The sequence below is a fragment of the Arachis duranensis genome, chromosome 3, assembly GCF_000817695.3.
Source record: "Arachis duranensis cultivar V14167 chromosome 3, aradu.V14167.gnm2.J7QH, whole genome shotgun sequence".
Lineage (NCBI taxonomy): Eukaryota > Viridiplantae > Streptophyta > Magnoliopsida > Fabales > Fabaceae > Arachis > Arachis duranensis.
Genome location: NC_029774.3, coordinates 115,164,318 through 115,186,002, shown reverse-complemented (window position 1 = coordinate 115,186,002; position 21,685 = coordinate 115,164,318). Strand labels below are relative to the sequence as shown.

The 21,685-nt window shown below is 38.7% G+C and overlaps 3 protein-coding genes and 1 non-coding gene across 4 annotated transcripts; 2 read left to right on the top strand and 2 right to left on the bottom strand.

Annotated features, from left to right (window-relative positions):
• Positions 1-15,760: 15,760 nt before the first annotated feature.
• On the bottom strand, positions 15,761-17,266 carry LOC110278735 (uncharacterized). The gene is made up of 2 exons (XM_021136972.1): positions 16,838-17,266; positions 15,761-16,768 (listed from the first exon to the last, which is right to left on the bottom strand). Exons 1-2 carry the CDS (start codon positions 17,264-17,266, stop codon positions 15,761-15,763), a joined length of 1,437 nt encoding a protein of 478 aa, XP_020992631.1.
• A 114-nt stretch (positions 17,267-17,380) lies between these two features.
• LOC110278734 (uncharacterized) lies at positions 17,381-18,376 on the bottom strand. Its single transcript, XM_021136971.1, has one exon. It carries the CDS (start codon positions 18,374-18,376, stop codon positions 17,381-17,383), a length of 996 nt encoding a protein of 331 aa, XP_020992630.1.
• Positions 18,377-18,776: 400 nt separating this feature from the next.
• Positions 18,777-20,467, top strand: LOC107480363 (F-box protein At5g62510-like). Its single transcript, XM_016100492.3, has 2 exons — positions 18,777-20,092; positions 20,198-20,467. Exons 1-2 carry the CDS (start codon positions 19,009-19,011, stop codon positions 20,227-20,229), a joined length of 1,116 nt encoding a protein of 371 aa, XP_015955978.1. The 5' UTR covers positions 18,777-19,008; the 3' UTR covers positions 20,230-20,467.
• A 945-nt stretch (positions 20,468-21,412) lies between these two features.
• TRNAG-GCC (transfer RNA glycine (anticodon GCC)) lies at positions 21,413-21,483 on the top strand. The gene has a single exon. It is a non-coding gene; the product is annotated as a tRNA-Gly (tRNA).
• The last annotated feature ends 202 nt before the right edge of the window (positions 21,484-21,685 follow it).

Here is a 21,685-nt window from a genome sequence, read left to right as displayed (position 1 = left end):
TTCCAAGACTTTAAGAAGTTCTTAGGACGGCCACCTATCCTATCTTGACCACGAGAAGGAGAACCACTCATATTATATCTCGCAGTAGGAAGCTGGGCAACAGCCTCAGCACTAGTCAGAGAAGACGAGAATGGACAACAACCCGTATACTTCATCAGCAAAGCACTACAGGGATCCGAGCTGAACTACCAGAAAATAGAAAAGTTCGCCTATACTCTCATTTTAACATCCCGATGACTCTGCCCTTACTTCCAGGCTCACACCATTAAGGTTCGAACTAACCAGCCCCTAAAAGGAATATTGCAGAAAACAGATTTAGCAGGAAAAATTTTACAATGGGCAGTCGAGCTGTCAGAATTCGACCTCCAATATGAAGCTCGGACGGCCATCAAATCACAGTATCTGGCTGACTTTATCGCAGAATTCACAGACATCCTGGAAACCCTCACAGAATGGAATCTCTATGTGGACGGTTCTTCAAATAAAACTGGAAGCGGCGCAGGCGTAATAATAGAAAGCAACCAAGGAACCCAAGTCGAGCTCTCCCTCAAGTTCGGGTTCCCGACCTCAAATAATCAGGCGGAATACGAAGCATTGTTAGCTGGGTTGAAGCTGGCTGAAGAGGTGGGAGCTCAAAAACTCAACATTTACAGCGATTCACAAGTGGTTACATCACAAATAACAGGGAGCTACCAAGCCAAAGATCCCATCATGAAAAAGTATTTGGATAAGACCAAGGAACAGTTCGGACAAATCGAGGAATATAAGATCTGCCACATCCCCCGCGAACAAAATGCCCGAGCTGACGCACTCTCGAAACTAGCCAGCACCAAACCAGGCGAAAACAATAAAAGCCTCATCCAGGAAATATTGCAGAACCCGTCAATCTCGGAAGAAGAAAAAGTCCTAGCCATCGAAAACCAGGACCAAGGATGGATGACCCCCATATTCAACTACCTCAAAACAGGAACACTCTCCGACGAAGAAAAGGAAGCAAAGAGGCTAAAAAGGGAGGCACAGTATTACACCATCATAAACAATATCATATACAAAAGAGGGATCTCAGTACCATTATTAAAATGCGTGCCGACCCCCACACAAAGGAAGTATTAGAAGAAGTACACGGCGGCATTTGTGGCAATCATCTTGGAGCACGGGCCCTCGTCAAAAAAGTACTCCGGGCAGGGTTCTATTGGCCAGCATTACAGAAAGAAGCTACAGAATTTGTAAAGACATGTCCACCATGTCAGAAACATGCCAACTTTCACATCGCTCCGCCAGAAGAGCTCATCAGCGTGACTTCTCCTTGGCCGTTTGCAAAATGGGGACTCGATCTTCTCGACCCCTTTCCCCAGAGATCAGGACAAGTTAAATTTCTCATAGTAGGGGTAGACTACTTTACAAAGTGGATCGAGGCAGAACCCCTAGCTAACGCCACCGCCCAAAGAAGCCGGAAATTCCTATATAGAAATATTGTTACAAGGTTTGGAGTTCCGTATTCAATAACCACAGACAATGGCACTCAATTCACAGATGCATGCTTTAGAAAACTAGTAGCCGACTTGAACATAAAGCACCAGTACACCTCCGTCGAACATCCATAGGCCAATGGACAGGCTGAAGCCGCCAACAAAGTCATATTGGCCGGATTAAAATGGAGATTACAAGATGCAAAGGGAGCCTGGGCAGAAGAGCTTCCACAAGTCCTATGGGCATATCGAACGACGCCACATTTCACCACAAAGGAATCTCCCTTCCGGTTAGCATACGGAATAGAGGCAATGATTCCAGTAGAGATTGAGGAAGGATCGCCTAGAGTAGTCCATTACAATGAGGGAGCAAACTCCCAACTTCAGAGGGAAGAGCTCGACCTACTACCTGAAATCCAAGAAAGAGCTCGGATCAGGGAGGAAGCTCTAAAGCACCGAATGGCTTCCAGATATAATCAAAGGGTAGTACCGAGAAGTTTTGCAGAGAGCGATCTTATCCTAATCCGAAATGATATTGGAACAACTCGACCAGGAGAAGGAAAGCTGGCAGCAAACTGGAAAGGACCCTACCGAGTTATAGAAGTACTTGGGAAGGGCTACTACAGACTGTCCGAACTCGATGGACGAGAGCTTCCCAGATTATGGCACGCCTGCAACCTAAGAAGGTACTACAGTTAGAAAAGGTAAAGGATCTCATTATTGGATGCACTCTTTTTCCTGAAAAGGTTTTTTAATGAGGCACCAAGTTGAGACCTAGACACTATCCGACTTAAAAGGGATGAAAAAATTCCCACATATATATATTTCGCACCTTTCTTTGAATAAAATTTATTCAGATATTCTACAAGATTTCAAGACGCATTAATCTGAAGTATTCATCGTCCGATTATAAAGCAACAGATCGGCAGAAAGTGAAAAATAATTTCACTGCACAATCACGATAAAGATAAACCATCCGATAAAGGTGAAAACGCGATTCACCCAAAAGACGATCTAAAGATGCCAACCACATTCTACAAATCAGCAAAGATGAACACAGAATAATGTAAGAAGTTATCGAAAGCAATCCAAAAAAGAACCTGACGAGGTCTTACGGATAGCTAAAATAATAACTTAAAGACTGGCCGACGTTCAGAAGTCGGACCAAGTCAACCCAAGTTATAAGAAAACCCTAGAAAGAGATCTGGCCAACCCTATTAAAGAGGATTACTTTAACTTAAGAAGAGATCGACCTAACAAGGTCGATTTCCTACAAAACGAAGTTATAAAAGTAATCCCTGAAAGAGACCTGACAAAGGTCCAAGAAAGAGGATTACAAAAATAACTTAAGAAGAGATTGACCTAACAAAGTCGATTTCCTACAAAACGAAGTTATAAAAGTAATTCCTGAAAGAGACCTGACAAAGGTCCAAGAAAGAGGATTACAAAAATAACTTAAGAAGAGATCGACCTAACGAAGTCGATTTCCTACAAAACGAAGTTATAAAAGTAATCCGTGAAAGAAACCTGACAAAGGTCCAAGAAAGAGGATTACAAAAATAACTTAAAAAGAGATCGACCTAACGAAGTCAATCTCCTACAAGTTATAAAAGTAATCCCCAAAGGAAACCTAATAAAGTTCCTAGAAAAGGGATTACAGAAATAACTTAGAAGGGGACTAACGCAAAAGAATCGGTTACGGAGCGCCAAAATACGTACGAAAATGAGAAAACCAAGAAACAAGTCGGATCCATATAGACACAAAGGATCCAAGCCATAAACAAAACGCACAAAGCAATCCCAAGAAGTCGAGCCGCGAGGTTCCAGCACTCTCAGAAAGCAGAAGAGAAAACAAAGTCAAAAACCTTGATATAATCTACAAAAGCCTCGGCGGCCATCAACACCTACTAAAAATAGCGAGCTACTTTTGTTTTTCAAAATAAAAGTTGCTAAAACAAGCAACTAGAGACTGTCAACAAAATAAACAAAGTTTTAAAAAGCCCACAAGCCGGGCCAGCTACATAAATATCTAGAAAGAGATCAGCAAGCATCAGGAGCCTTCTTGGCATCATCAGGACAAGGAGATGGAGGACGAGTCTGAATAGGCACGGCATCTATAGTTCCATCCTCCCGGTTCAGAACCTGGCAATCCGAATTAGGTGCAACTGGAGGAACAGAAGAGGTCGACACTTTGGCAGAGGACACAGGAGGAGGATCAGCATCATCATCACCATCGTCATCAGGGACAATCTTGCCATTCCTGACAACGTTGTCCAGGCTGAAAGGGGTGAGATTGGCCTCGGGAGCAATGACCTGAACTTGCTCCTTCAAGTTCTCGTAAGCAGCAGTCACGCTGACAACGAGATAACCTTGGAGCTCAGAATAATCTTCCCAGGCATTGTTCAACTCCTCCCTCAGGCGCATCACCTCACGATAAGTCGTAACATAACTCTCCTTATGCATCAAGGCTGTGTCCTCGGCCAACCTCAAAGAAGCCGCCAGTGAAAGAGAACTCGCCTTCTCATTCTCTAGATCCTTCTCCAACTTGGTCACCTTTAATTCAAGTTCCTCCTTCAGCCCCTTCATCCGGTCAAACTCCTGCTTTGCCTCCTCCATAAATGCCTTAGTAGCATTGAGAGGAAGATTCTGAGCAGTCCGGTATATAGCAGCCATAATATGCGCCATCTGTACGTGATTTCGGGCCATAAACTCCAAGTGATGAAGGATGGACACATCGTCCATTGAGAGGGTACCATAGGGACCGATTTGCTGATCCACAAATTCAATGGCATTAAAATCGGGAGCATTGAGGTCAAAGGGCTCAGCGGTTTTTTGTTTTTATTGGGAGGAGCAGCAGAAGTAGGGTGAGGATCCACCAGACAAACTCGGGGAGTAGGGATCACCTTCTTCACCCCAGGGGAACTCAGCACAGACGGCTTCACGTGCACTTGGGAGGATCCTTCCCCAGCCGCCCTGGCCGAGACATTTCTAGCAGCAGTCGCCCTCTGCGCCCTTTTGAAAGCTTTCATGGCTTCATTATTCTTCATTGCCTCTGCAAATAAAACAGAAATTAAGCCACAAGTCGGAAAGGACAGTCACAAGAAAAATAAACAGATACAAAAGGAAACACAAAAATACCCAGCTCAGTTTGAAAAAGAGAGGGATTGGTTAGAAATTTCTTTGTGTCGAGATGGGGAGGTTGCCCCCAGTGTTCTTCCAAGACAGTCACAAAGGCTCGCTCAACCTCATCCAACATTTCCCACGTATATCGGGACACCCTCACATCCTTTTGCCATTCCAAGGGAAAAGCAGGCTCGTCATTTTCATCCAGAAAGAAGGGCCGAACTCCTTCAACAGCTCGGACCTTGAAAAGTAGTTTTTGAAGTCACGGAATGACTCGTCAAACATGGAAAAGACCTTCTTTCCCTGGGTAGAGCGAAAGGAGACCCAAGCTGCCTTCTTTTTTACCACTCCGGGCTTAGTCAAGACAAACAGATAGAAAAAGAGAGATTGGGAAGCAGGGATACCAAAACCATTGCACAACAATTGGAAAATCTTTATGAAACCCCAGGAATTAGGGTGAAGTTGAGAGGGGGCAACATTACAAGACCATAACAAGTCGGCCTCAAATTTAATAAAAGGAAGGGTGATACCCAATGGACCAAAGAAAAAGTCATAAACATAGAAGAAAGGGCGATCGTCAACAACCCGAGTAGAGAAGCAGACTCTCTCTTCGGAGGAGGGAGGGACAAGTTCATAGTTTTTCTCATCACCAGGATTACTACAGACCCTATGAAACTGCCTAAGCTGCGCGCAAAATTCGGAATCAACCAAGGAGACACACATAAGGACCATTGAGTCCACCCAATCAGCCATGCCCTCAGGAACCTGGGAAGGCATCTCTACAACGTTATTGCGAGAAGACATGAGGCTAACTAAATCTTACAAAAAGAAAAGAAGAGTGGATTACTAAAAAAGCATCTCGGACAAGGGGCGAAAACAACTCGATGGACGAACAAAAAAGGAAAGCCCCAAGATTTAAACCAAAGTCTTGGGGCATCCTTTGGAGGCAGTAACAAAGCAAGGATTCAAGAAATTTCTATAGCTTACGCCCCGGCACTCATCAGAAAGAAAATAAAGTCCCAAAAGGAAACAAAGGAAGTAAAAACAAAAACACAAAGTCACCACCTTTCTACAGTTTATCAGCATTGTCAAAAATGCCAAGCAAAAAATCACCAAAGACGCAAACTTTTTCAGAATCAAGCAAAAATCATCATCAAAGGCGCAATCAGAAGCGACGACAACATGCAAAAGCCTTAAGAAAAGATTCAAGCAATGAGAAAAGCAAAGGACTCGCACCAAAAAACGAAGAAATTCCAAAACACGCAACAATCAGGTATGGTAAAAAGAGAAAGATCCCAACTTTCTCTGAGCAAAATGCAAACTTTCTACCGACATATAAAAGAAACAGAGGAAGAAAAATCGAACCTGGAGAAAAAGAAGGAAACCACGAAGGAAAGTCGAAGAGCAGAAGCAACAAAGCCACCCCTTGAAGTGAAAAACTGCAAAGATAGAAGGAGAAAATCTGAAAATCACCCCTCTTCTACAGAGAGCAATGACAGAACAGATGTTGCAGGAAGAAGTTACGAAAGAAACAAAAAATGAGAGAGTAAAGGGAGAAGTTACGAAGAAGAGCGAAGAAGAGAAACTGTTTTTTGAGAAAATTCAAAATAAAAGCCAGGAGAAAACGGGGCAATTAATACCAATTAATGAAGGTATTAAACCCTTTCACGTTCCCAAAAGCAAAGCACTGATATAAAAGCGCGTGCCTTTAGAGGAAAACGTTCTACTTTCAAAAGATTCTACAAAAGGAAGAAATCGACAAAATGCTTGAGTTCGGCTTCGTCGTAAAAAGACCAAAGTAAAAAACTCGACCTCAACAAAAAAGACCGAGCTCAAGCAGGGGCACTGTTCATACCCTGGGTCGAGCTGTCCGACCCGAGATGTTTGACAGACAAAGCGACCGACCTCTTCAGGTCAGGACAACCCGACCTCTTTCCAAAGAGCTCGACCAAAGTCACCAGGAAAGCCCAAAGAAGGGCCCAAATAGAGGAACACGCTCCAAATCCTAAGGCGGCCCAAGTCTACAGAGAGAAAGGAGGCTCCCTCGAAGATAAGATGACCTCACTTGAAGATAAGATAAGATAAGATAACTAACTTATCTTATCCACAGAAGGTCACTCCTCGCCATTATAAATACACTGGAGCACCCAGGTATAACTCACACTCTGATTCTACTCAATACCTGCTTAATACCCTTGCTAACTTAAGCATCGGAGTCCCTTGCAGGTACCCTCACCCTCCGGGGACGAAGGATCAGCAATACTTTCAAGTCCCACAAGTCGGACACACCAGATCCGGCAGCTATACACCTGCCGGACACGTCGGCTCCGACCAACACAGAAGATCTCAACCGAGATTGACCTACAGTTTCAGGTAACCCTTGGAACAAGACCCTTTATTAGAATAGTACTTAAATAATGCAAAGCATTTGATACATCAGTTTCAACAATTTCAAATAACACATATACCTAGAGAAGAAAACTATAGGGCAGATATCTTGTCTAAACTAGCTACTTCAAGGATACCAGATATAGCACCAACATTATCACAACTCATGTTAGAGGAACCGAGTATATATAGTATGCATGTTTTGAGTTTGTCACAAGACGAAGACTAGAGAGCACCATATGTTAATTACTTGAGAAACGGGAGCATACCATCATTGGAAGACAACCCAAAACTTTTTCTAAAAAAGGCAAGCCTTTTAACTCTCATTAGTGATGACTTATATAGAAAAGGGTTCTCTAGACCACTTTTAAAATGTCTCGGAGCTGAGGACTCCAGCTTAGCAACGTTGAAAATGCATGAAGGCATCTATGGAACACATGTCGGAGGACGAAATTTAGCTACAAAATTTCTAAGAGCAGGATACTACTGGCCCTCTCTCAAAAATGATTGCATGAAAAAAGTCAGATGCTGCGACAACTGTCAGAAATTTGCACCAGCAATTCATAATCCAATCGAGCTACTGCATACCACGAAAATCAAATGGCCCTTTCACAAATAGGGACTTAATATCCTCAGACCATTCCCTGTTTAACAAGGGTAGATAGAATTCTTACTAGTTGTCATTGATTATTTCACAAAGTGGATAGAGGTGCAACCGCTCGCCAAAATAACCTCGAACAAGGTACAATCTTTTTTTTTTTTTTTTGAAGTCTATTATATGTAGATACGAGTTACCCATGGACACCATTTCTGATAATGGTAGGCAATTCACTAACAAAAAGATTGCATCTTTTCTGCAAAACTTAAATATAAAACATCACTTTTCTTTGGTAGAGCACCCGCAAACTAATGGGCTCGTCGAAGCTGCTAATAAAGTCATTTTGCAGGAATTAAAAAAGAAACTTGTAGCAGCCAAAGGATAGTGGGCTGAGTTAATATTCGAAATACTTTGGGGCTATAATACAACATCACATTCCACAACTAAAGAAACACCTTTTAGATTGGTGTACGGAGAAAAAGCAATGATCCCAGTTGAGATCTCTCAAGGGTCGTTGTGAACCGACTATTTCAACAATAACACTAATGAGCAAGCACGGAATGTCGAGCTCGACACACTGGACAAAGGGTGCGACACTGCCAAGATACGGCAAGCAACATTGCAGATCACTATACAACGCAAGTACAACAAAAAGGTAAGACCACAAGCGCTACACCAAGGAGACCTCGTCCTACAAAGACTTGAAGATGTCAGAAAATCCCCTGGGCAAAGGAAAACTCGTTACAAATTAGGAAGGTCTTTTAGAATATCAAAGGTACATGGATGAGAAGCATATTCTCTATGAACTCTAGAAGGAACAAAGTTACCAAATACTTGGAATATATCATTGTTACGCATATATCATAGCTAATCATTTGTAACAAGTGAAGGATGGGCGGTACTCTTTTTTCTATCACCGAGGTTTTTTCTACTGTGCATTTTACTCGAGGAGGTTTTAACGAGGCCGACCACTTCACATAAGTAGAATCTCAAATAAAATTTGTCTATTTCCAATTCATTTCTATCTTTATCTACTCAACATACATGAGTTAAAGGCAATTTTTATAGCAACTTATCATCCACCAAATTTCCAAAACAAAAAAAAGTTCAATTACAATCAAAGCTAAACCCTTAGCAAAAACATACGAAATTAGGAAAGTTCATACTATAATAACAAAAAACAAACTAAAGCATGACCAGCCTTCCTTATCGGCTACTGCCACATTTTCATCTTCAATCTCACCAGCTTCATCATCAACAAGTTTACTGCCTATAATAATCTTGGTAACGTCAAGATTAGTAACTTCAAATTCAGGGAAAAAGACAACCACTTGACTCACGCAACGGTCAAAATCCGCTACAAACATCTCCATAACCTCATTTTCAAGCTCGTGAACCCGAGCAATCATTTTTCCTTGGTCAGAATCCGCCTCCTTAATTTGCCCCTGCAAAGTGCGAAATCGATTTCGCAAGTTTTCCACCTCCTCTTCCCTGTCTTTCATCTTCTGTCACATCTGCAATCACTATATCCCTTTCCTTTAACGATTTTTTTCCAACTCGAACACCTTTTCAGTTTCTTTCCTTTCTTCTACTCCAAGAAGCTCAGTTGTGCGACCTATGCACAACATCGTCGTACGCAAACCAACCAACGATCAAATGGCAACAATATATAAAATGCTAAAAATATAAATACTATTTACCTGAAGAAATTTTTCGACAGTTTCTTTTCCTAAATTCTTCAACAAATGGATATCACTCAGATGCTGAGCGACTTTTTCAGTTAATTCAAAAAATGGAAACTGGTCACTTCACACAGACCTAAGGTTCGAACCACGAGCAAAACCATGAAGCCGCATCTGTTTCGGCCTCTCATACTGACCACCCAAACCATTTTCCTTTTCCCGCTTTTAGGCTAAGTACTAGATTCAGCCGCCTCAAGAATAACAGTCTTATCAGAATCATCTTTTTCATTTTTCTTTTTCTAGTCCAAAAGGACCTCATATGCACTAAAGACAAGCTCGGTACTTTTCCACCTGCAAAAAAAGTATATGAATGACATTCTTTCAAAGAATCTCAAAACAACAACATTATCACCATTACCTATGTATTTTTCCAAAAATTTTCTATCAAATTCAAATTTTAACATTTCAAGTATCGACATCAATTTCCCAGGAGAAAAACATTCAATAAGATAATCTAAAATATACTCCTCCTCTTCAGTCGTACTCATAGCTTCCAAAATCTGTAGAGGTTTTAGACACCAATACAACGAAAATTTTTCTACTAATTCATCATCTAGGTAAAAAGGATATTCAGTGTCCTTCGAACAAACTTTCATAAACATTTTTTTTAAAATTTTGAAAGAAGACTTATACAACACGAAAAGGGAACAACTAGGGTAGCTATTGAGATTCACCAAGAGCCCTTTCTGCACCCTCCTTTGACTGAAATAAAGAGAAAAATATATTGAGAGAAGGACAGACTTCAAAAAAGTCCATAAGACATTCAAAGGATCGATGAAAAGTCCAAGAATTGGGATGCAACTGTTAGGGAGAACAGTTCAATTGGATTAACATCTTACACTCAAAATTCGTAAAAGAAAACTTAACACGAAGCTCAGTCAACACATAGCTATAAAAATAAAAATACGCTCAGTCCCCTTTTTTCTCACACACTCACTCCTCATCATTATAGAGAAGAAATTCAACACTAGTTAAAAAATCCTTCCCCACCCAGTTAGACCCACTCAAAATAGTTAAGGAATCCATGCTCTGAATAGCGACACAGAACACTTCATATCTGCATAGACCTAGTGATACCAGTCATGCTTAACTTCAATAACTTTGTCTTTTCTCATCAGAAATTCAAAACAACAAACAGTGAAGTAAAAGGTAAGAAAAGCTTACTAACTTTTTGATGTCATTTTTCTAGATAAAATTAGAAGAAATAGGGAAGTGGTGACTTTTTTCAACGCATAAAGAGAAAAAAATTAAAAGTTAAAAAACCAAATAAAGCCACTACCACACAATGAGGCTCATGAAAAAATATACACTATTAGATCAATAAAATTGTTCAGTTACAGGTCCAAATCAACGAACAGGATGTATACTTGAAAACACTAACCGACAATAATTATTACATGGATTGTATTTTTTGAAGCACACGATCTTTTTTCCAAAATTAAAAGCCCTAAACTTGACCAAATGCCACGTCCGCAACTTGAGCATGGGGGCTAGCATGATACTCAATCCAAAGTATAACATTAACGATTCAGCCAAAAGCTCAACTTGCTTACAAAGCATCTGCAGCAAGTCAAGCTTGGGGGCTCTGGTCCATACTTGATAACTCGAAACCACGATGTTATACTTCAGAACAAATTTTCAAAAAACCAAAAAATATCGGACCTCAACGGCTCATACACGAATCTCAGATATCCAATACCAAGATGGTTACATTAAACAACAATAAATAGGAACGAGTATGAGCTATATGATCATCAAGAAAAAGCAAAACAAAAAAAAACATTCCGGCTTAAGAGATTTATTATTTCAAGATTTAGTACTGACTTGAGCGTCGAAATCTTTTTTACAGGTCTCCCGCAGTAGCTGGAATAACGAGGAATCCATTGTACAACACATAGGAAGAAGACGACTGAGGAGCTCCCTTCAGTGTGGACGAGCTATACCTTGGAGTCCTGTTTCAAGACAGAACATGTATAATAAAGTTAATTGATTGATGATCATATTATTTATAATTTTACTTAAATTTTATTATAATTTTAATATTTTAATTAATAGATTTAATTTTTTATTTTCTATTTTATTAGTATGTTTATAAAATATAGAATGATTAAATATTATATTTAATTAAAAAGAATTGATTTTGTTACGGGTAGAGTTAGGTAGAGAATTTTAGGGTGCAAGTAGAATTATAGTTAAGAGATTCTCAACTCGTGAGTAGATATAGTTGAATTTTAAAAAGATGAATAAATTACCATTTCTATTCACAAAAATTTAGAACGTTCTAACAAATCTATCCATAAAAAAATAAAATTGACTTTATACCCATTAAATATAGATTTTATTAACAAAACTATCCGAACGCTAAAAAATTATTTAAAATTCTCAAATTATCCTCTAATTTAACCTAATCCTCAATTCTAATTTTACTCTATACTACCACCATTTCAATTCCTAATTCCAGCATCCCCAAATCTTTTATCACCTTCGCTCTTTTTTCTAACTACCAATTCTTAAGCCTACCACTCCCAAATCTTTTATCACCTCCATTCTTTTATTGCCGACTTGCCGCCATCATCACTAACCTTTTTCTTTCTCTCTCTAAACCGACCACTACCATGGTAAACATAACTCATCAAAATCTTTTATAATTGTTGAAAGGTTTCCTCCCTCCCAATCCTTTAAATCCTCTCTTTTTTTCATCAATACTTTTGAACATATAAAGAAAAACAAAAATATGCCCACGTGATTTTGATGAAAACTTATCTTTTTCTGTGCCTTTTTTTCCTAGCCTTTTTTATTTTTTAAAATATATTTTTTTGTTTTTGTTATTATTATTGGTATCATTGATTAATTAATTAATTAAAATAAAGATAAAAGTTGTGGATATTTCTTTTGCTTCTGATTTTAATTTTTTTGTGTTTGTATTTGTTTGAATAAGTAATAAAATTGTTAGAGCACAATTATGTAAAATTAAATTATGGTGGTAGTGAATTTAGAGAGAGAAAGAAAAAGAATGGCGAAGATAGTGATGATGGTAGTGACAACAATGATAGTTGAGGACGAGAATGATGGTAAGAAAGAATTTGGGTGGTGATGGAATTGGAGATTAGAGTGGTAGTGATGTAAAAAAATATTAAAATTTAAGGATAAATTAAATTGAATGGTAATTTGAGAATTTTAAATAATTTTTTAAGAATTTGGTAATTTTGTCAACTGAAGTCTATTTTTATGGGTTTAAATAAAGTTTATTTCATTTTTTTATGAGTAGATTTGTCAGCATTTAATTTTCATGAATAGAAATAAAAATTTACTCTAAAAATATTTTAAGCGCATAAGTAGAATTAGTATAAAGTCTAAATCGTATTCTATTCTATCCATTGACAGCCCTACTTGATAGGAGATAATTTGTCTGATTATAAGACACTAACTTCTTACACAATAACAATCGTATCTTCCAAATTACAAGTTTTTACCGAAGATAGGTATTGAACTCTGTTTGTACACTTCTAAAGATTGAATTTTTTTATAAATAAATAATTTAATTATTTTATTTATCAAAATATAAAATTTGTAATGTATTTATCAATTTACATCACATTAATTTATCTCGTTTACAGTATAAACGAAATAATTATGAATGTATCTCGTTTACATATAAATGAGATATATTCATAATTATTTCGTTTATGCTATAAATAGATATGTGTGTTATTATAAAATAATTATGATTAAAATAATATCAATTTAATTTTCGTTTTTATTTAATTCCATTTTTAAAAGTTATAGCTTAAAACTGCTACGCTACATATTTAAAATTAGTAATTTGAAACTGTACATTTGAAATCAGTACATTATTTTTTTTAAAACAACCTATTTATATAATAATATCTCATTTTTCTAATCATGCTTGCAAAAAATCGCATCAAAATTCAATCTCTAAAATCTTTTTTGAGAAATATATATTTACCGTTAGATAATTGTCGCGTTTTAAAATTATTTGAGTTCATTTTTATTGATAGTAAAATTCAGGTGCATTTTTGTCAGCGATAAAATTATTCGAGTGCATTTTTAGTAGTGTACCCGAATTTAAAATTCAAAATATCTCCACTATCTTTCAATACAATAAAGCTCCACATCCAAGTGATTTAACCAATAAAGTTCAACCAAGTCTTTTAGATTCACGCGCTTCTTCTTCTTGTTTCAAATTTATGCACGCACATTCTTATTCACCCCTGATGCTACATTGTCGTCTTCTTCTTCTCCTCCTTCCTTTTCATCATCTTCCTCCATTATCATCATCATCATGATCATCATCGTTATCGTCATTGTCCTTTTCTTCTAATACGTATCGCCGTTATCGCTATCGTCGTTATTGTTATCGATATCATTGAATTTTTGCCATATTGATGATATTGTCTGATCCAAAATTGATTTGGATGTATTTTTGTTCAAATTTGACTTAGTATGTGTTTGTTTTGAAACAAGTTTGTTTGTGTATTGTCATCATTAAATAATTTCGGTTCATTCAAAATTTAATTTTCGGTTCATTTTGGATGTAATTTCGTTTTATTTTTTAGTGAATTTCTAATCATTCAATTTTGTTTGTGTGCTTGTTTTCAAACACAATCATTAAGTAATTTCGATTCATTCTATATTTAAATAAGGTGCATTTTGGTCTGTACTTGTTTTGAAACGAGTTTCTTTGTGTATCGTCATCATTAAGTAATTTCGGTTCATTTGAAATTTAATTTTTGGTTCATCCGGGATGTAATTTCCATTTATTTTTGAGTGAATTAAGGTACATTTAGTTTTTTTGTTCTGCACAATTCAAAACCCTTCCTCCATTTAGTCTCGTTGTTCTGCACAATTCAAAACCCTTCCTCCTCACATCCACTCTTGAGAAGAATAAAATCAAGAAAAAGAGAAAAAAATCAAACAGAAAAAAGAAACAAGAATAAAAAATTCCTCAAAATTCCTCGTCATATTCTTTTTCTTCTTGTCTTATTCATCTTCTCCTCCTTATTTTTCCTTTTCGTAATTCTTCTTATTTTACCATTTTAATAATAATAATAAAAACATGAAAAAATCAAACAAAGAAAAAGAAATGCATAATGCTGCAAAATCACTTGATGAATTTGGATGTGTGTTTTGTTCATGATTCAATTTTGTTTGTGTCCTTGTTTTTTAACGCAATTATTAAGTAATTTTAGTTCATTCTTGATTTAAATAAGATGCACTTGGTCTGTGCTTGTTTCGAAATGAGTTTGTTTGTGTATCGGCATCATTAAGTAATTTCGATTCATTCTAAATTTAATTTTTGGTTCATTTTGAATGTAATTTCAGTTCATTTTTTAGTGAATTTCTAATTATTTAATTTTGTTTTTGCGCTTGTTTTCGAATGCAGTCATTAAGTAATTTCGATTCGTTCTGAATTTAAATAATGTGCACTTGGTCTGTGCTTGTTTTGAAACGAATTTATTTGTGATCATTAAGTAATTTCAGTTCATTCGAAATTTAATTTTCGGTTCATTTTAAATGTAATTTTGATTTATTTCTAAGTGAATTAAGGTACATTTTGTATTGTTGTTCTACACAATTCAAAACTCTTCTTTTTCATTTTTTACTGCTTCTTTATCTTATTTTTATTTTATTTTGTTATAATTTTTTTTGTTTCAAGAAGAATAAAACTAAGAAAAAGAGAAGAAAAATCAAACAAAATAATTATAATGCTGCAAAATTACCGTAGAGAGGAGGATGAAAAAAATATAATACCAACAACATCAACTAAAAAATGAGGGCAATTTACATAAATAAATAAAATGGGAGAATTATTTACGTAAATGTGCAAATCTGTTTGTTGTTACGATTTTGTGCAAAATTGAATTTTATGTAAACCGTGGCAACCCACCACGGTTTCTTAACACTCATAAACCGTGGGAGGTCACCACGGATTATGAACAAATAGTTTAACATGTAAACCGTGGTAGGTCACCACGGTTTACGAAGAAAAATTTGTGTGCATAAACCGTGGGGAGTCACCACGGTTTATGAGAAAGCAATTTTGAACGTAAAACCCGGTAACCCACCGCGGTTTACGTTATGTATTCAGCATGCTAATTGCGTTATGTAATGTGCATGATTGTTAGTGTTTATGTATTTCAGACTTACTGTTAAATATTATTTATCTTTTGACTTTGTAGTGAGTGCCTGATTCAGAGTATTTCATGTGCTCATGTATGGTTTATATTATAATGCACATTATTAAAGATATCTAAAGAGGTTTAATGAAACTGATAATTTAAAACGAGGTTATTATACTAAGATTTCGTTGTTGATGAAACACGTTGAAAGTGACATATTTAACCAACGACGCATTACTAACATTACTTAGAGCAAGAAACAAATAAAACAGCATAGACGAGGGTTACACAACATGAGATCTAAGCATCCCCTCCACCAGTTTGTGATCGCTGCTGACAGTTCCTTCGCGTATGCCCAGGCTGACGGCATAACCCACAACGCTTCGGCTGATTCTGTTGAGACTGATCCATGCTTCCTCGGATCCTGGTTGACTTTGGACGACCTTCCTTTGCACGCCGCAGATTAGGGTCAGGAATAATGGTTGGGCCACCATATGGAGGCCACAGGCCTTCAGGAATAGGTGGGAGAAACCCATGATTGTAAACGTTGAACACCTCAGTCATACGATACACCTCATGAACATATGACGCCCAGTTTAGCCGGGAGTAGGCGCAACAGGCAATGGCGTGGCAACATGGATAATGCAGCGCCTGGAAGTGCCCACAGTCGCATCGGTGATCTTTAAGGGAAACTCTATAGCTACCAAGAGAGAACGTCCCCGTTGGTGTTGTCTCAGCCACGGTGTACTCTAGTTGATGCCTGTCGTATAATGTCACAGTAAAGCACCTGGAGTCTCTAAGGTTCCGATCAATAGCCTTGACCAATGCCTGACAGAATTCATGGCCGGCTCCGAGTTGTGCCTCTGCTGTCTGTCCCCGGACTACAAATAGCTGAGCAAGCCTCCCGTAGGTTGACTTAACCAATGATGTGACAGGGAGGTTGCGAGTTCCCTTTAGCACGGAGTTCACACATTCACTGATGTTTGTGGTCATGTGCCCGAACCGTCGACCAGCATCCTCATGTTGGGTCCATTTGTCATACTCCATACGGTTGGCCCAGTCACACATTGCTGGATTCTCAGTCCGCATGATGTCGAACCAGTAGTAAAACTCACCCTCAGTCTTGGCATAGGCAGCATTGACCAGTAACCTCCTTGAGTCCTTACCTTTGAACGTTAGGGCGAAATTGGCGGCCACATGCCTTATACAGTAGGCCCGGAATGCACGAGGAGGCAGCCATCCATTCTCAGGTGCCTCAAGGGCCGCCTTGATCCCATTATGCCTGTCTGAGATAACTAGGATACCCTCCTGAGGAGTCACATGCTCTCGTAGGATTGACAAGAAGAATGATCACGACTCTGCATTTTCCCCCTCTACAAGGGCGAATGCTATCGGGAGGATGTTCGAGTTTCCGTCCTGAGCTATAGCCAACAGGAGCGTCCCTCCATACTTCCCATACAAGTGGGTACCATCAATACTGACGAGTGGCTTGCAATGCCGGAAAGCCTCGATACAGGGTGGAAATGTCCAGAAAAGTCGGTGAAAGTACACCCTCGACTCATCAACAGCACCACCAACCTGAACCGGAGACGTCTTCAGCACCGTGATTGTTCCCGGCATTGTTGCCTGGATCCCTAGCATCCAACGGGGCAGTTCCGCGTAAGACTCTTCCCAATCTCCATATATCTCTGCCACAGCCTTCTGCTTAGCCAACCAGACCTTCCTGTAACTAGGCCTGAAACCGTAATCAGCTTCTGTCGCTTCTTGAAGTACCTTTACCGTAACCGCAGCATCCGCCCTAACCATAGGAAGAATCCTCGCACATATAACGTTATAATCCAGCTGACGGTGATCACTTGAAATAGAAGTTGCGAGGCACGTGTGTGGCCCGTTGTACCTCCTAACCTCCCAAGTTCCCTTTCATGCACGAAGCGCTACACGAATCAACCAAGTACAACCCTTGCCGAATTCCTTGCATTTTCCATGATACTTCAAATGATCCGATTCGATGACTCTGTACTCAACACCTCGCCGGATGCTATAGTCCTTCACACTGAGCACAGCTTCATCTTTACTCTGGAAAGATTGCCCAATCTCAAATTCTGTAGAAGATCTACCCACTCTGTTACCACTGTCTTCCTGTTGACCAAGAGCTTCCAAGTTTAGTGTCGAGAAGTGTGGAGGGTATTGATGAGAAGCAGAACTCGAAGGCCGATGTTGCGCATCTGGATCGCCGCCTGTGTTTTCGTCGCTGTCACCATCGATATCAACAGGCTCCTCTTCAGATTCATCGTCACGCATTGCATTCTCTATATGATCAGGTCCACCAAAGTCTTCGAGATAAGGCACGAGGCCACCACCACCGGTGCCCACGACGTTGGGAGGCTCAATGACTGCTGCATGCTCCAAAGGGACAGAACCAACAACCTCCGTTTGTTGTAAGTCAGCCGCAAAAGAAGGTGATTGAACCGGCGAAAGATGCGGTCTGACCGGAGGCATCGAACTAGATGCACCACCAGCGGAAGCTACGCAAGGAACTGGAGCGGATGCCCCAGAACTATCGACACCAACCTCCAACTTCGCAAACAACTCATGGATTCTGATCTCCGGAAAACTCCTTACACAGTAGAAGAGAACCCTAATATCTTCATCAGACTTAACCGCAAAGGTTTCGTACTGAACACCGGTCGAGACAACCGCCATTGGAATCTTGTAGAATAGTTTCTTCACCCACTTGGAACCCAACACGCCAAGCTTCTCCAAGATGCTGTTCTTCAAGTCCGACAAACTCATAGACGAACTGATAAACATACTTAGTGGTTCTCTGTCGGTGAACTTCACACCATGGCTTTTGCTTTTTTTAATTTTTCCAGAGCAATGCACCAGAGCAAGAAAGCTCTCTTCCTCACTAGCCATTGTGAGAATGATCTCTTCTGCTGCTTGAATCACCCACATATATATAGATTTTCCGTCAGAGTAAACCGTGGCAAGCCACCACGTTTTTTTACACTACATAAACCGTGGTGACTCCCCACGGTTTATGCACACACATTTTCCTTCGTAAACCGTGGTGACCTACCACGGTTTACATGTTAAACTATTTGTTCCTAATCCGTGGTGACCTCCCACGGTTTATGAGTGTTTAGAAACCGTGGTGGGTTGCCACGGTTTACATAAAATTCAATTTTGCACAAAATCGTAACAACAAACAGATTTGCACATTTACGTAAATAATTCTCCCATTTTATTTATTTATGTAAATTGCCTAAAAAATGACGATGATAAAAAAAATACGGAAAAAAAAAACGAGAAAAAAGAGGAAGGAGATCGCGAAGAAAAAGAAGAAGACCACGACGCGCGTGTAATAATTTTTGTTAGTGTTGAGTCCGTTTTATTAAACTTTGATGGCAATAATATGCTTGGATGCATAGCCTGTTTCTAATAATGGTATTCTCTCTTATTGAGAAAGAGAAAAGCTAGTTACTTTACTTTAAGCAACAGTTAGGATTTGTGGAAGGAATCGCAGAAGAAAGGATTGATTGGCTTCAATGGGTGAGAACGGTGAGATTTTTCCTGATGATGTGATGATAGATATTCTGAAAAGGCTTCCAGTAAAATCTTTGATGCGATTCAAGTGTGTCTCCAAGAATTGGGAGAATCTCTTCAGAACCCCTCATTTCACGGCACAGCACCTTCGCCACTCAATTCAGAATCGTTTTCTTCTTCTTCAGAGAATTCAACGTTCTCCTACTTCCCCAGTGTGCTCCACTCCAACATCCTTCTGCTTAATTGGACCTGACCTCAGTGTTCACGAGCTTGAATTTCTCAATTTCGCCTCAAATGGTGCCAAGATTGTGGGTTCCCGCAATGGCTTGCTGTGCTTACGTCACACCGATCACGCTCTTTCCATTTGTAATCCAGCAACTAGACAAGTCACACAGGTACCTCGAACCCTAACTGATGTCAGGACTCTTTACTATTTTGGATTTGGCTATAGTCCACTTGTCAATGATTACAAGATAGTGAGAATTTGTGTATGTGAGTCTTATGAGTCTGATGATGATGATGATAATGAGGGTAATGATGGAATTGTGGTTCTTGATGACATTCATGTTAACCGAGTGGAAGTGTATTCCTTAGCTAGTGGGTCATGGAGACAAGTTGATGCTAGCAATTTGCAAAATTTATGCTTGGTATCGAATGCTATTGCCGCCGGTGGAGGCATGTTTTGGAAGGCCACCACGAGCTCCGATCTCGAGTCCAGTCAAGATCCTGATGAATGCTTGGTTTCATTCGACGTTGGACATGATGTTTTTAGGTTGTTAAGAGGTCCTGAATCACACCCTTTGCCCACTACTTACTCCTCTACCTCTGTGCTAGCAGAATACAATGACAAACTTGTTATGTTTCATCAGTTTATGATGGGAAACTTCCATAATTTTATGATGGTAAATGGTGAAATTTCTCTGATTGACTTGTGGGTATTGGATAACACTCATACATATGCAGCTGAAGGGGAGAGATGGATTAAACGATACAGGGTAGGGCCCTTTTCAAGGATAATATATCCAATAAGTATTTGGAGAGATCAAATTGTTTGCCACCAATTGCTCGAACATGTTGATGAATCTGGTATAGTGAAAACTACTCTATCCATCTTGAATCCTTACAGTCGTGAGTTAAAGAATCTACCAGCTCACAGAAATGAGAATTATTATGTTTCTTTCAACTATGCAGAAAGTCTTGCATGTAGCCAACATTCAGCTTGAACAGTAGTCTCCATTTTCCGTTCTCGAGAGAGGCTTGACTTGTCTAGCTCCTGTAAAATACCAATTAGGGTGAATAGAAATTTCAATCTCGTGCATTTTGGATGGGATATTAGTTTTTTAATTGTGGTACACGGGAGACATCAGACTATCAGAGCTACTTGTTTCAATCTTTGTAACCTTGTTTTACAGGTTTGACCATGGATAGTTTTTATTGTTATATAAATCTGTTTGCCTATCATTTTAGACTGTTGAACCTTTTAAAAAGGAATTTAGGAATGTATTGAAAAGTTTAAAAGTTTATTGGTATACGACACATTTTTTGGGAAATGGAAGATTGAATATTCATTTTGGTCCTTGAACTTATGAGAGTGCTCAACATATTGATGATTTATTTCTGAAACCTTCTAAACAACTCTTCTACTCTTTTTTTTCCCCCTTTTTGTTTGAGAGGGGCAAACTTGTTTTGAGTCCCAGTGTATCCGAGACATCATTGAAAAAGAAGCACAAGATATTTCAGATGCTCCTACTTTTATTTTTCCCTCTCAGGAAATAAGAATAATGTGGTTTTCATCTGTAACTATGTGCGCTCATCTTTGTCATTGTTCTTTATACTGAGTTAAGCACTACTTTTGAGATATGACATGTATTATATTCAACTATAATTAACTCAATTTTCATGGATATTGAGCAAGAGATTTTTCTATAGTTAATTATTTGTTGACTTTGTGAAACTCTTTCCTTGCCCTCATTGAGTCATTTGATGCTCATTTCAACCGACTATGCAGATAAGTTTTTCTACTATGTGATGAGTTAAAGAGTAGTTGTACTTTGCTCGCATTATTAATTGTTTTGGGAGTTGTATTTTTTATACTTTGTTTATTGCCAATTCATCTACCCTATATACCAGTTAACCTATGTGGAGAAGAATCAAGAACGCATGTACCACCACTTATGTTATTCTTCTCAGGGAATAAGGAGCGACATAAAATGTTCGAAATTTGAATCTTCTGATTAGTGAATTATGTAGTAAATAAATTCATTGACATTTGGAAAATAGTTACATACATAAATTAGCATAAAACTCTCCTGAACCTTTGTAACCTGAAAAACGGAAAAACGTAAGGGAGAATGCGAACTTTTTAAAACAATCTATATTTAGGCGTTGAAAATAGCTATTCAATTGGCACCAGTGGTCTAGTGGTAGAATAGTACCCTGCCACGGTACAGACCCGGGTTCGATTCCCGGCTGGTGCATATATCTCTTTTTAAAATTTTATACTACTACACTTTGATTAAATAAGGTACACAAAGGCCTAGAGTTCTCGCTATTCGATACTCACTTTATTGCATTTTCTTTTTATTTGGTCATGATACTTACTTTATTGCATAAAGCTTCGCTACATCTCATTACATTGTTTGTTTGTGCAGGGCTTCAGGCTAACTGGTGTAGAAACAG